This window comes from Lepidochelys kempii, chromosome 25 (genome assembly GCF_965140285.1).
Source record: "Lepidochelys kempii isolate rLepKem1 chromosome 25, rLepKem1.hap1, whole genome shotgun sequence".
Classification (NCBI taxonomy): Eukaryota; Metazoa; Chordata; order Testudines; family Cheloniidae; genus Lepidochelys; species Lepidochelys kempii.
The window spans coordinates 11,374,819-11,388,396 of NC_136404.1; the positions used below are offsets into that span (position 1 = coordinate 11,374,819).

At 52.9% G+C, this 13,578-nt stretch overlaps 1 protein-coding gene across 2 annotated transcripts; it reads right to left on the minus strand.

Annotated features, from left to right (window-relative positions):
- Window positions 1-390: 390 nt before the first annotated feature.
- On the minus strand, window positions 391-13,078 carry LOC140903078 (perilipin-3). Of its 2 annotated transcripts, XM_073323796.1 has the most exons (8): window positions 13,007-13,078; window positions 8,977-9,055; window positions 8,105-8,300; window positions 5,442-5,524; window positions 4,777-5,062; window positions 1,843-2,042; window positions 1,439-1,567; window positions 391-1,313 (listed from the first exon to the last, which is right to left on the minus strand). In XM_073323796.1, the coding sequence occupies exons 2-8, from the start codon at window positions 9,043-9,045 to the stop codon at window positions 882-884; spliced, it is 1,395 nt and encodes a 464-aa protein (XP_073179897.1). In that variant the 5' UTR covers window positions 9,046-9,055; window positions 13,007-13,078; the 3' UTR covers window positions 391-881. The 2 variants fall into 2 exon arrangements, with proteins under 2 accessions (XP_073179897.1, XP_073179896.1); XM_073323795.2 differs by lacking the exon at window positions 13,007-13,078 and having other exon boundaries at window positions 8,977-11,039.
- Window positions 13,079-13,578: the final 500 nt, after the last annotated feature.

Below are 13,578 nucleotides of genomic sequence, written 5' to 3' on the forward strand. Positions count from 1 at the left end.
GTGGCTATGGTGTAGTTCGGAGGCTTGTAATGGGATTCCTCAAGGAGACCTGCTGCTCTTTGGGTGGGGACCATCTAGCCTAGCAGAGTGGGGTCTTGGGCTATGGCCCCTAGGAATGCTGGGCAGAGTCAAAGCTCCCACTAGGAGGCACAATTACAAGTAGGATTTGAGGGAGGAGAGCTATTGCCTTGGGAGTGGCTTAGGCTCCTCTCCTGGTGGATAGGAGAAGTCCAGCATCACCAACCCTGGTCATTTAAAGAGTCATGGGTTGGACTCTGAAAAGGCAGGAGATTTTAAACACAAATTGTAGGGAGTGTGGGTGGTCACCTCTCTAGTGAATGATGGTGAGAAGAAGAGTGAAGGTGCTTACAGAGACACCAGAGCATCAGATGAATGCTAATAAAATTTTATTGTGGGGGGAGGGAAAACAAAAAATTCTACAAGATACAAGTTGTTAGTGGCACTTACAGAAGGGAAAAATCTCCCCACTCTGTTCTGAGCGAGCACCTAGTTAAGGGCACTTTACAGCCTCCAGATAGAGTTCCCATTGAGACACCCTGGTTTTGCTTTGAGGCGATGCTTCTGCCATGGGCTTGGGTTTACCTGTGTAAGGAGCCACCCAGAGGGGCTAGAAAAGGCACAAAAAGATTGGCAAGGAAGAGAGCAGAGTCTCAGAAGTGAGGCCAACAGGGAGCTCCAGGCATGGCCAGCTTATCTACATTAACATCCCTGCCCCTTTCCCCAGATGCAGGTGACCACGGAGTTTACATTATTCCCACCCCCACCCTCGTCAACACACGCAAGCTCTCCTGTGTCCACACAAGTGAATTGCATACAAGTTTTCCCCTCACAAGAAGCCAACTGCAGGTATCTGGAGCCTTCTAAGGGTTCTCCTTTGGCACAGAGGCTTGCTGAGCAGTGCTGTCCACCTTCTCATCTTCACCTTGCTGGGCCTCCTCCCCATCCTTTCCAGCAGTTGGAATAGCTGGTAGCTCTACCAGGTTGGGAGCAAAAGGTCCCACAAGCCAAGGCAGGGGAGCATTCTGCACCACAAAGTCCAGCAGCTCATCCATAGACTGCCGGGCCTTGGCCACCCTCTCCTGGCTCTGGGTCAGGATGGTGCTGGACAGGTCTTGGAAGGAATGGGCAGCGGAGAAGGAGGCGTGGAGTTCTTCGACATTGTGACGGAGCTCCTGCACCTTGTCCTGGATGCTGGCAGGGAGGCCTTGGACATTGGACATTAGGTTCAGGCAGGTGGTTTGCAGCTGTTGGGTGATGCCACGGAACATGACCAGTGTCTGAGATTCCACCTGCTAGGGAAGCAAGTACACCCATGAAGGGAAGCTGCTTCCCAGGGCATGTGATGCTCACCCCATCTAACAGGTCACTTTGCAGTAGCCCAGGACTCCTCCCCCTGCCTCCCTCCATGGCAAGATACCTCTGGCTGCGCAGCATCAGAGTCCTCTTTCCCCTCAGACCGCCTCCTGCTCCACTCCAGCCACATCTGGTGCAGTTTCTCCTGGCCACCATGGAGCTTCTGGTCCACACCCTGCTTGACACATTCAATCTGGCAAGGGACAGAGGGAACAGAGAACCCAAAGTCAATATATTTGTGGTCAGCAGCAAAGGAGGAGTCCTCAGGCCAGATCCTCAGCTGGAAGAGGTCACTAGCTCTCCTGAAGTCAGAGGCACTGTGCTGACCTACACCAGCCAAGGACAGTCCTTGGTCACCTGTGCACAGGCCACAGATTGTGACTCGAGAAGTACGAACCCATTAGGATTTGCCTTAAGCTCCAGGACAAAGCGGCCTGGGAGGTGGTGTGGGGACCTCTGCATGCCTACCAGTTCTATGGTTTGGTGGAGCTGGGACAGAGCCTCTTGGGTGCTCCGCTGAGCATTCCTCAGCTTGCCCAGGGAGTGCTGGTAGGCCCGGTGGCGGAGCTTGGTGGACAGGGACCCCAGGCGCACAAAGTAACTCTGCTGTTGCCTCTGCTGCTCCACGGACGCCATCTCGAAGCCTTCCACAGAGGTGGCCAGCTTAGCTGGAGAGAACAAGAGCAGAAGAAGGGTCAAACCAGCCTGCTGGGCAAAGTCCCATCAGCAGAGCAGGAGATTTCTGCCCAGGGTCTGCTCTGCCTTCAGCAGCGAGGGGGGCTGCTCCTCCAGTCATGGACTGGACTTGGGCCAGCATTCTCTCCAGCTCCGACAGTTAAATGGGACTTGCAGGGGACCCAGTCACTGACCCTGGGTCAGTGTTGCAGTGGATTTGACTGTCAGTGGTAGAAAGGAGTCGGAGGCCACCCTCCCACCCCCATCCCTCTGGGCAGCTACTGCAAGTGCTCTCCCTTTCAGCTCTTCAGTGCTACCGAGCAGCTGACAGTCCAGCTCTGCACTGTCACCAGGAAGCTCTGGGCCAATACTGATCTGTTGGCCACAGGGATCAAGAACTTCTGTGGTACCGACACCTGAAAGCAGCCAAGAGGGGCCGTTTCCACATGGACCATTCTGGTCTCCACCTGTTAGGTAGGACAGAGATCATCGCCAGCAGCGTGTGGGTGAGCTGTGTTCACCGACGGTATCCCCTAGTCCTTGGGCATGGCAGGTTAACCGCTCTCTTCCCAAACAGTGAGAATCAACGCTTCCAGTTCGAGGCTAAGAAAGTTCAGGCCACACCCAAGACCTCCAGCAAAGGCAGACAGGACCCAACACTCAGTTCTTTGGGTCATGCGACACCCCAGGTGAGTTGCAGGGCAGAGGGACAGGACCTGGGACCCCCCGGATCTAGAAGCCAAGCCTCTACTGCCCAAGCTGCAAGAGCCAGAGGTCTGTGAGGCCAAGAGTTGTTGCAGGCTCAGATCTAGTGGCTGGGACACAGAAGCCACCCTTGGCCTGGGTGACAGAAGGTCAGAGTTGAAGCGGATGGTGCTGCTCTTGCAGATGGTTTACAAGTAGCACACACCTACTCTCTCTCCCCCCCCCCCCTTTGCAAGTCACCTTGAAGATGGGCATTCAGCTATGCCCGATTCCCTCCTGCATGGTGAGGAGAGTGCTGGAGTAGAGGCTTCCAGGCCTGCAGCTGGGCTCTATCCCACTGAACAGACGTCACCTACCGGCCACACTAGCTTGTGGCCTAAACGCAGTGGAATGAGAAGGGCTCTTTTCACAGACCCAGCATCCTTTACAATCCCTACCTCCTGCCAACCCCAGGCTCCCTTTGTTTCCCTGGGAGCACAGGTGCGCTCAAGCCTGGAGTGACACAGTAAGGTCTCTCCAAATGGCTCCTTGACAGCAGTTCTGCCACTCAGGTCCAAGCTGGGCACAGCTCTGGCTCCTGTTGGGCACAGTTAGTGTCAATGGGCACAACACTTAATAGCTTTAACAATCGGACCATGCATTTGCTACTGCCCTTGGACCTGCTTCTCAGCTGAGTTTAGACTGCTGCTATTAAGAGCAAGCCTGTGTTTCACAGCCTTCCAGTGCAATTCCACTTGAAGCAACCCCATCTTACTCAGCATGTGTCTCCAGTTTTCTGACTTGGATACAAGTGTTCTCCATTCCTCTGGTTCATGCTTCAAAGCCCATCCAGCTCTGTGGCAAGGAACTGGATTTTCTTCTAAGCCAGGCATCAGAATTATTAAGTCCCAACCCAGACAGTCTATTCATTGAACTTTTTGAATCTTTGCACTTTTAGAGAGGTAAGGGATTGACTGTATACAAATTTGCAGAGGGACAATAGGGTTGAGGTCTGTTATTTCTCACCTCCATTTAAAAACATTTTTGCTGTTAACAAGTATGTTATCTCTGGAGACACAAATCCACAGTTTTGAGAACTGCAAAACTAAGTCTAGAAGATACCATTAGAGATGCTGAGCCCCACTGGGGGGATAGAAAGATTAACCTAAATAATCTCTACGGAAGCTCTTAGAACCCTATAAGATTGGAACTCATTTACAAAATGAGTCTTAAACATTACATGAATATATTGTCTCATCTACAGAATTAATAAATCCCTATTCCATGAGGAGATATGAGCTATAATGTATCTTTAGATTGCTTTTTGAGGAAAAACCTTTTTATCAAAGAAATCATTTGATTTTTTTTTAAATCCACTGTGCACATGTCCATCATCCCATGCCAGGGGCAGAGAGTCAGACCTTAGCTTTGGTTACAGTGTGGATAATGGCCTTGTTCCTATCAAGTCGAGGCAGGCCCCTTTACTAGCCCTCTCCCCCAAGGTCACAGGAAGAGTGGTGGTGTTGAAGGGGAGACTGCCAAAATGGGCCCCACCTAGACCAGCACAAGGCCAACAGCCACCTTAGCTTATGGCACCTTCTTGGCATCTCTCTGCTGCAGAGCCAGAGCCAGCGTAAGACTTAAGGCCACCTACTCCTAGAGGAGGAATACATGTGGTAATCCTCGGAGTACAGAGTCAGCTGGGGTTGTGTTTCTGATCATTAGAGGGGGGCAAGTTATGGATTTTTGCTGGGTTCCTGGCAGCTCTGAACAATTGACATGTCTGTGCCAAACCAAACCTGAAATTTTTTGGTGACTCAAGAAAGTTTGAGTGGGGATTTGAACTTGGGATTCCCACATACCAAACGAGGGCCCTATCACCAGGCTCAGGGGGCAGCACCACAAACACCCTCCAGCCATTCTGTGACTGGCCAAAATTACTCCAGTTACATTCAGAGCTAGTTTTGGGTTGACCAAAACTGTGTTTTAGGTCAAAACTTCCAGCCTAATGGTTTCAGCCAGCTCTATTCAGTATAGACTGACCTAGTTCTTGATCCGTCATGGGGAGGTAATGATCCACCAGCTCTTCTGATTTCCCCAACATGGCATCCACTCCGGTCACCACCATCTGGCCCACTCTGGACCCCATGACTGTGTTCACGCTGCTGGTCACCACTGATCTGGTCATCTCCATGCTATCCTGGACAGCTCCTTTGGCCATGTCCACCACCCCTGTCACTGCACCCTTTGCTCCACTGACAGTGCTGGAGATGGCATCTCTAGCACCAGTCACGGTAGAAGACACCAGCTCCTTGGTGTCAGCCACAACCTAGGATTGAGTGAAGTGTTCAGTGGCAAAGGTTAGTATTAAGCCAGCAGAGGCAAGGCAGCACTGGTTAATCTTAGGACTACTTTGCCTTCTCCAAATAAACACGCACCATTCACCCAGATAAGAGCCTGGAGCCTAGAGGTATCAGTCACTAGGCTTTCATCTCCACCTGGGATGAGTTTTGCTGGTTATTAGCTAGCTCACTGCCCAGCCAGCTGGCCTGCCCAAAGAAGCTCCTAGAGCCAGGGAGGAAAAGTCAAGCCTTTTCCTGGCTGGCCCCCACCCCTTATCCCCCAGCTGCCATAGCTCTGGACTGGTCTGTCCAGGGAGTGAAGACCCCTTATTTCACATCCCTAGTTCTCCAAGCAGAGGTGCTCACCTTTTCAGTTGGCTGTTGAAGAATTGGCAGCTTCTCCTCCAGTTTATCCAGCCCCTTGCATGCGTACTCATTCACTGTCGCAACTAGACAGAGAGAGTTTGGTTACCTTATCCCCTCAGCTACCTGGGGCAGCAGAGTAGGTTGCTGAAGGAGTCAGGTTTCAAGGGGCACCACCGAGCAGTGCCATGTTTGAGGAGGGGAGGCCGCAGGGCTGCCAAGGAAAGCCCTGGCGAGTCCAAGTTTGGGAAGAGTTCTAGAGCATGGCCACTCGGAACAGGCCCCGAGATCAGAGCTGGGTCAGCTGTAGCTCTGTAGAGGGGGGACATCTTGCCAGCTGCACTCTTGAGGCAGCCATTAGGAGTGTATTAGGACCCTCCATTTCTCAGGAGGCCCAAAGCCTGACAGTTACCCCAAAAGCCAAGAGATGCAATCAGCCTCTGGTAGGAAGCCAATACCGCTGTCATGGCCCTTGCTCACCAGTATTCCTTTGTCCTCTCCCCAAGAAGAATTCAGTATGTGGGACTAGGGACACCACCATCTTCACACCGAGATGGCCTCAGCCACAGCTGACCTATTGAGGTCAGGATGTCTGCAGCAGCTCCTAAGAGCTACTACTGGAAGAGAGCAGGGATGGAGCCCCTTTGCTGAGCTTAGCAGCAGCAAGCTGGTAGGGATTGGACACTGGTGTGCTGCATGGATAATTAGCAGCTGCTGTTGTAGCTGGTACATGAGGGACAGCCTATGGCTGACCTGATCAGCACCATGAGCCCCTGTCTCTGGTATGGTATCACCAAGTAACAATTGCTGCCTTGGAACATAAGAATGGCCATACTGGGTCAGACCAAAGGGCCATCTAGCCCAGTATCCGGTCTTCTGACAGTAGCCAATGCCAGGTGCCCCTGAAGGAAGGAACAGAGCAGGGAATCAAGTGATCCATCCCTTGTTGCCCATTCCCAGCTAGGGACACCATCCCTAGCCAATAGCCACTGATGGACCTATCCTCCATGAACTTATCTAGTTCTTTTTTGAACCCTGTTATAGTCTTGGCCTTCACAACATCCCCTGGCAAGGAGTTCCACAGGTTGACTGCATTTGTGAAAAAACAGTTCCTTTTGTTTGTTTTAAACATGCTGCCTATTAATGTCATTTGGTAACCCCTAGTTCTTGTATTATGAGATGGAGTAAACAACACTTATGTACTTTTTCCACACCAATCATGATTGTATAGACCTCTATCATATCCCCCCCTGTAGTCTTTTCTTTTCCAAGCTGAAGAGTCCCAGTCTTAATATCTTTGTGTATTTAACTGAGGAGTTAGTTTGCTAAAGGCTGCTCAGTACAGCTCAGTCTCTTGAGTTGGCTGGAGTCCCGGCACACTGGATTAGTTACATTGGATACAGTTTGAAAGCAGAATCCCAGCCAGGGGGAATGTTTCACAGTAACTCTGCCAGAGCAGCATTTAAGCGATAGCCAGTAAGTCCAGCCCTCTCCTCTGTAGCTAGAAGAGGAAGAGGGACACCCCCACCCCCAGCAAGTGAGTGTGGGTTATCAACGGCCCCCTTTCAGTTACTTAGGCTTCCACTGAAGGAAGTCAAGCCTTCCCCCAGCTAGCCAAACAATGCCCCAGGGAGTTAAGCAAGAGTTGAACGACATGCTCTGATACACAGCATGTCAGGCCAAGCTCGGAACGAACAAACCTAGGAGTGACTCCCAGGGTCCTGTTCTATCTCCTCTAAGGGGCTCCAGCAACTCCCTCCCCTGGGGGAACAAAGCCTTCCTTGGCCTGATCTTCCAAGGTGAAACCAATTCCCTCCCCCACCACCCCAAGATTGCTCAGAGCTAGCATCAATACCAGCTCTCTTTGCAAGATCTGGGCTAAAGGCCACATGTGCAGGCTGCCAGAGCTACTCAAGGTCAGAGATTTTAATACTATGAACATGGTGCAGGGGGAGGGTGTGCGCTCTGACTTTGGGATGCTTTTACTCCTTCCAGAGCCTTGGATCTTTGCAAGGTCATTCGATAAGAAACCCTGCACCTGGCCAGCTCAGCTTGACTTCAGGAACCACTGAAAAGCTTTGCTAGTTTCTGGTTGCCACACTGGCCAGTCGGTTCTGGGCCACCTCTGCCCCACACCCTCGTAATTAGTAAAGGAGGCTGCAACAAGGTCGTTTTTAAATTCAGGTTACCCTTGACAAAGCGCACTGGCTGTATGCCAGGGTATTTGACTCAACAGCAGCACCATCCGTGTGTTCCACTGTTAGACAGGCAGCTACAGCCTAGTGACTTGTAATGAAGTGCTTCAGATCTCTGGGGTCAAGATGCATAGCTGTCACATGGGTCACGCTGTACACGATGTCTGGAACTCTGTGGCAGACCATCTAAGGCTTCTTTGTAAAGGGGCCTCCTTGCTACAGAGACAGCTAGGCTGGGCACCTCACCTGCTGGGCAGGACTGCAATAGACCTTCTGAGAGGAGTTCAGGGTGGATAAGCCCCTTCTACAACAGGTGTGACGTTTCAGCTGAAAAGTTAGGCGTCCCAACACTCCCTCAGCTACCAGACCCATGAACCAGCAGGAGTCTCCCACCCAGCTGCAGTTCACTAGCTACTCCAGCTTCCCCAGGTCCCACAGCCTGACCCATCCCCATGCTGCCATCTCACACACTCTGTGGCTCCAGTTTGGCCAGGATTGGCTGGGCGCCGCCAACAGCCACGGCGGTGATGGTCTTCACGCCTTTCTCCGCCACATCGCAGACAGATTTGATGTATGGGTGATTCTCTTTGGTGGAGGTGTAGGCCGTGGAAACCATGTCATAGGTGGAGCTGACCAAGGGCAGGTTGGCCACCCTGCTCACGACATTCTAGTAGAGGACAAAAGGAAAAAAGGTAGCAACAGCCAGTTGGAGGGGCTGGCACCATGGCTTCCCTGATGCCAAGTTCTTAGGACTAAGGGGGGGCTAGACCTCCTAGCAGCACCATGAGTGGGAGTAGCCCTGTAAGCACTTCTATGCTCTAGGCACCAGTGACATCTTCAGCCCTAGAGCATGGCCTGATTTTCCAAGACTGCCAAGCTCCTGGACCTCCCATTGACTTCCGTGGGTGCTGAGGACATCTGAAGATCACAGGTCTCCTGAGCAAAGGCCTGGAGTAAAGCAGCTGAGATTAGGTTTCGCTTAGAGGTCTTGACTGAAGAGACTAGGTGCAGGACACATCCCCACGCTGACTCCAAATTAACCCAGATTATATTAGCAAGTACAGTAGCATCAGATCTGATCTTGCCACCCAAGCAAGGGTCTCTAGGTTGCTTGATGGCTAGGGGACAGCCAGGTGCCTTCATTAGTCAGTTCTGGTTCTCCCCTGCACTCCTCCACCCTGTTGCATGGATACAGGGGATTCAGTCTTGATCCTCCCCCCACCTCCCCCAGGAAGGGGACCAATACCATTGCTAGCCTGGTTAGCAAGAGGTGGGGCTGAGCATGCCAGGGATATACCAAGAGTACCAAGGGCTGCTCCCTGCGATCATCGGGGCGTACCTACCCGCTGGTGCTGCTCAGGCTCCTCGCTCTGAGGGGAAGTGTGGGTTGCAGCATTTTCCTCAGAAGACATGATAAGGCAACTGGAGGATGAAAACATTGTTGCTACATAGAACTGTAACTGCTACATCAAACAAACCACCACCTCTGTGAACCTTTGTCTTCTGCAGTCCCAGCGCATAACTTAATAGTGACCATGCTCAGCAGCATGGCTCAGCACTGCCCCCTCCCACCCGATGCAGTGGCTTTAGCCGGTCCTCTCGGCCAGTTGCACAGCAACATTTGCATTGGTTGCCCAGGCTTCCTGAGAAGCTGCTACAAGGAGGGGAGGACTTGCAGGCGTTTCATTTGCACGTTACAGCACTAAGGGAACAGGAGACCTGCTACCTAGTCAGACCCATCTCCACAGCTGAATATCAGAGTTAAAACCCAGCTACAGCTGGGCAGTTGGTTCTGGCTCGGATGCACTTTTCCCCCTCACCTTCTTTTATGCACTCCCTATCTGTGGCCCCACAAAGTCACAGGACCTCCTGGTCAACCTCCTCTTGGCCATCTATAAAACCAGAGTGAGGAGGTTGGCCGATGGAGTTTCCTGTAACTGTGGGGCCTATTTCCGATCCTCCGTCCATTCATGTATCTGGGCAGAGTTCCTCTGAGCGGCGTCCACTGACTCCCTTGACACCTTCGAGGAGCAGTGGGCGCTGTCCAGGGTTCTCTGCTCGGTGTCCCCATCCGGTTCACTTTGTTGGACTCTTTGACCACGCTCCTGTCCCTGTTATTTCATTAGTTGTCCCCCAGATTTATTTGGTGTCCAGGTCCTGTGGATCCCCCTCTTTGGCTGGGGGGGATCCTTTAGCAGTGGATGGGCTTCGCCCGCCCACTTCCCAGATCCTAATAGGATCATCAGCAAGGTTAGAATAAACATGGCTTGGGAGCAGCATGTCAAGTGACCCATGTGACAAGCTTGATAAAAACATCTACAGGAGCAACAAGCCCTGACAGGAGAACCACATACAACTTAGGAGGAGAGGCTGAGGGAACTGGGCTTGTTTAGTCTGCAGAAGAGAAGAGCGAGGGGGGATTTGATAGCAGCCTTCAGCTACCTGAAGGGGGTTCCAAAGAGGATAGAGCTCAGCTGTTCTCAGTGTTGGCAGCTGCCAGAACAAGAAGTAATGGTCTCAAGTTGCAGTGGGGGAGGTCTAGGTTGGATATTAGGAAAAACTATTTCACGAGGAGGGTGGTGAAGCACTGGAATGGGTTCCCTAGGGAGGTGGTGGAATCTCCATCCTTAGAGGTTTTTAAGGTCAGGCTTGACAAAGCCCTGGCTGGGATGATTTAGTTGGGGATTGGTCCTGCTTTGAGCAGGGGATTGGACAAGATGACCTCCTGAGGTCCCTTCCAACTCTGATCTTCTATGATTCTATAGCTCATTTGGAGGAGATGTACTCCATTGCTACCTCACTGATGGGGCAACAGTTCCTGATTTGAACACCAGAACTATGGAGGGGGGAGATCCATGAGCTGGGAAGAGTTATTCCCCCTTTTGATATTTCAAGTTCTGGCTTTGGTTTCATTAGTTTGCACCAAAACTAATGAAACCAAGTTGCTCATGGTGCATCTGCAGCCCTTCTCTAGAAGGCCCTCAGATACTTCTGTGATGGGCTCCCATCCGAGACCCGAAGCAAGCAGCCCTGTTGCCTGGAGAAGGTTGTTCTTCTTCAACACTGCTCTCCTTATGGAGCCACTCAGGAGTCTGCTTGTTTAAGCAGGCAAGTGACTGCATTTGAGCCACAGCTGAGCTAACACCAGGTTACATCTTAAATAAAGACTACCTGAAAAATATAAATGGAAGCAGGATTTGTCCTTACTCCTCTGGTGGCCCTAAGATACTTCCTGAGCCTAAGCAAATCCCCCTTCCCGGCATGAGGCACCTTCACACCATTCAACCAAGGTCTCAGCCATTTTTGTTAGCAGCTCATGACAGCTGCTCAGCAATGAAACATCACAATCCATTGTGCTTGCATTACAAGCCTTCCCCACCCCTCGGAAGTGGTTAGGTTGTGACAAGGCTTCAACCTGCCCCCCCCCCCCCCCGCATTAAATTCAGTTTAGGACAGAGCATTATGGCCTCCATTTCTCCCTATCATTTAGTCCTGCATAGCACGGACATCGGTTTGAGGTTTCCAACCCCATCCATGAACAGGAAGAGGCGGTGCTTTGATTTATTGGTGGTCTCAACCAAACCTGCCCCACTCGGATGTGCTCTGCCCCCCTAGGGACTAGAACTCAGAGCGGTTTCTGAAATGCCCCTAGCTGTTGCTGGCTTCAGAAGTCCAACCCTTTTCCTCCAAGCTGATCATATTGGCTTCATACTTTCCTCTTCCTACAAGTCACATGGCTACTTACTGTCTCAGTGACCCACTACTATCTGGCACAGGGCACAATACCATGGATACTCAGACTTGTTAAAGGGACTCTGTTCATGTAAAAGATTCATTCACCCATCCATTCACCTATTGTTACATTTGAATGTTACTGTATCTGGAAGTTTCTAGAACCCATCAGCTCTTTTGAGAGTCTAATCCAGTGGTTCTCAAACTTTAGCAGTGGGACAGGGATCACCAGTAGAAACTTACGAGTGTGACCCCCCCCCTTCTCAATTGGTGGAGGCTGACCGCTCACAGCCCCCCCCCACAGAATCACCTTGTGACCCCCCAAGGGGTCATGACCCCCAGTTTGAGAATCTTAGGTCTAGTCGGAATGGCACTGTTGGAGGAAACAAGCTGGCTCCCAGTTTCAGTTTATTTTGTGACTTTGACAGTGCTTTAGGTCTAGTCAGTTTCACCAGAGTCTCCCTTGGGGTCTATCAGTTTCCCCTTCTGTCTGGGTGGGGCCCTCCAACCTGGGGGACAGAAACATTTAAGAGTAGGAAAGTGCAACACCATAAAACTGGACAGGGTGTGGAGGGGAGGGGGTGCCTCAGAAGCAGGCACAGCCCCCCCCCCCCCCCCCAGCTACTTAAAAAAGGTAACTAGATTTTGGTTCTGTCTCTTTAAGAATTCCAAGCAGGCTCAGCCAGTTTAAGCCAAAAGTTAAAGGCCCTTTTCAGCAGAGGGGTTGGGATGGCAGCAAAGCCCCACCAGCTTCTTATTTATTTATTTTTAAACGATTCAGCAGAGAGGTGGTTTGGAGCAGCTCACTCCCTGGCCAAGTTTGCAACAATGCGCGCGTCCCCAGGAAACCAAGTGAAAGGGGTTCCTTATCTCCCCACCTACACTGAAGCCACTCCACAGAGGGGAGAAGAAAGTTACTCTTGATCCTGAAGAGTCAGTGGCCTAGGAGGGGGAAGCCGCTTGCTAAAAGGGGCCTGGTTTCTAGCCCCCTCTTGTTAAGGAAGGGGAAAACGTAGCTGAATTGAAGCATTTGCAGACAAAGCAGACAGACACTCCAGCCTTCACCCAGCAACCTCCTCCCCAGGCCCACAGCCCAGCGGTGGCATTAGCCGATGCCCGCGGAAGGGCGCTGAAGCGTTGGGCGACTCTGCAGGGCAACGGGGCTTGAAGTCCACAAGTCCCTTGGTTTGAGACGGGGGCTTCTCAGAGCCCAGCAACACACGGGTGCAACAGCCCCGGACCCCCATTTAAACAGGCCAGCTGCCAGCTCCATTTCACAGGGATTGCCTCCCCCCCCCCCGCGAAAGAGAAGCTGTTCCCCGAAGGGCAGCGCCAAGCCATGCGGGCGGTCTCTGCACACGCCCTCCCGGACACGGAGCGCTCCTCACTCCAGCTAGCCAGAGCCAGGCCCCCTACGGAAAGCCGCCCCACTGCTGGACCGGGGGGGGGGAAAGATCCCCCCACATCATCTAGCTCAGACCCCAGGGGGAAGCCCCAGCTCGCCCTCAGCCCTGGTTTAGGGGCAGCGCGGCCAGATCCGCCCCGCCCCAGCGGGAGCCGCCCCTGCAAGTCTGCTGCCAAGCCCCCAGCACGGCCCAGCGGCGGCCCCCCAGCTCCAGGACCCGCGGGGACCCCACTCACGCCAAGACTCCGCCTCGGATCCGATCGCGTCTCCGTGGCCCGAGGGCTCAGCTGATATAAAAGGCGGGGGAGGGGGGGCGGGGACTTGGTGGCTACACTGCAAGGAGCGGGAGCCAATCAGCCAAGGGGAGGCCTCCGCCCGGACCAATCAGAAAGGGCGGAACGCAGAGGACTGGAATGTTGCGGACTAGTAGCGGGCGTGGGGTCGCGCACGTGTGTTGCGCGGCGCTTGCCAGTCGGGGCGGGGCGGGGCGGGGCGGGGCTGGGCTGGGGCGGGGCGTGTGACTCACACTCCCTGGCCTGCCTGGCTCACGGGGGGGGTCTCTCTGTTGGGCGGGGGGAGCAGTACACCAGGGACATTGAGGGGGTGTTGGAGGAGAAAAGTGTGTGTGTGGGGGGGGGTAAGTACCGGAAGAAAAGGCAGCATGGGCGGGGGGGCAGGGAGGAAGGTCTCTACATAATGGGGCGGGGGGGCGCAGTGAGTGAACCATGGAGTGACAGGTTCCCTTGTTTTTCTGATGCCGCTTTCCTAGCTGGAGGCTGGGATCCTGCAGCTCATACCAGTGCAAATC

Coding starts and splice junctions, on each gene's coding strand:
- LOC140903078 (XM_073323795.2), bottom strand. CDS start 9,072: ATGTTTTCATCCTCCAGTTGCCTTATCATGTCTTCTGAGGAAAATGCT. Junction 5,525..8,104: donor GGCCAAACTGGAGCCACAGA/GTGTGTGAGATG, acceptor CTCTCTGTCTAG/TTGCGACAGTGAATGAGTAC. Junction 5,063..5,441: donor TTCAACAGCCAACTGAAAAG/GTGAGCACCTCT, acceptor ACTCAATCCTAG/GTTGTGGCTGACACCAAGGA.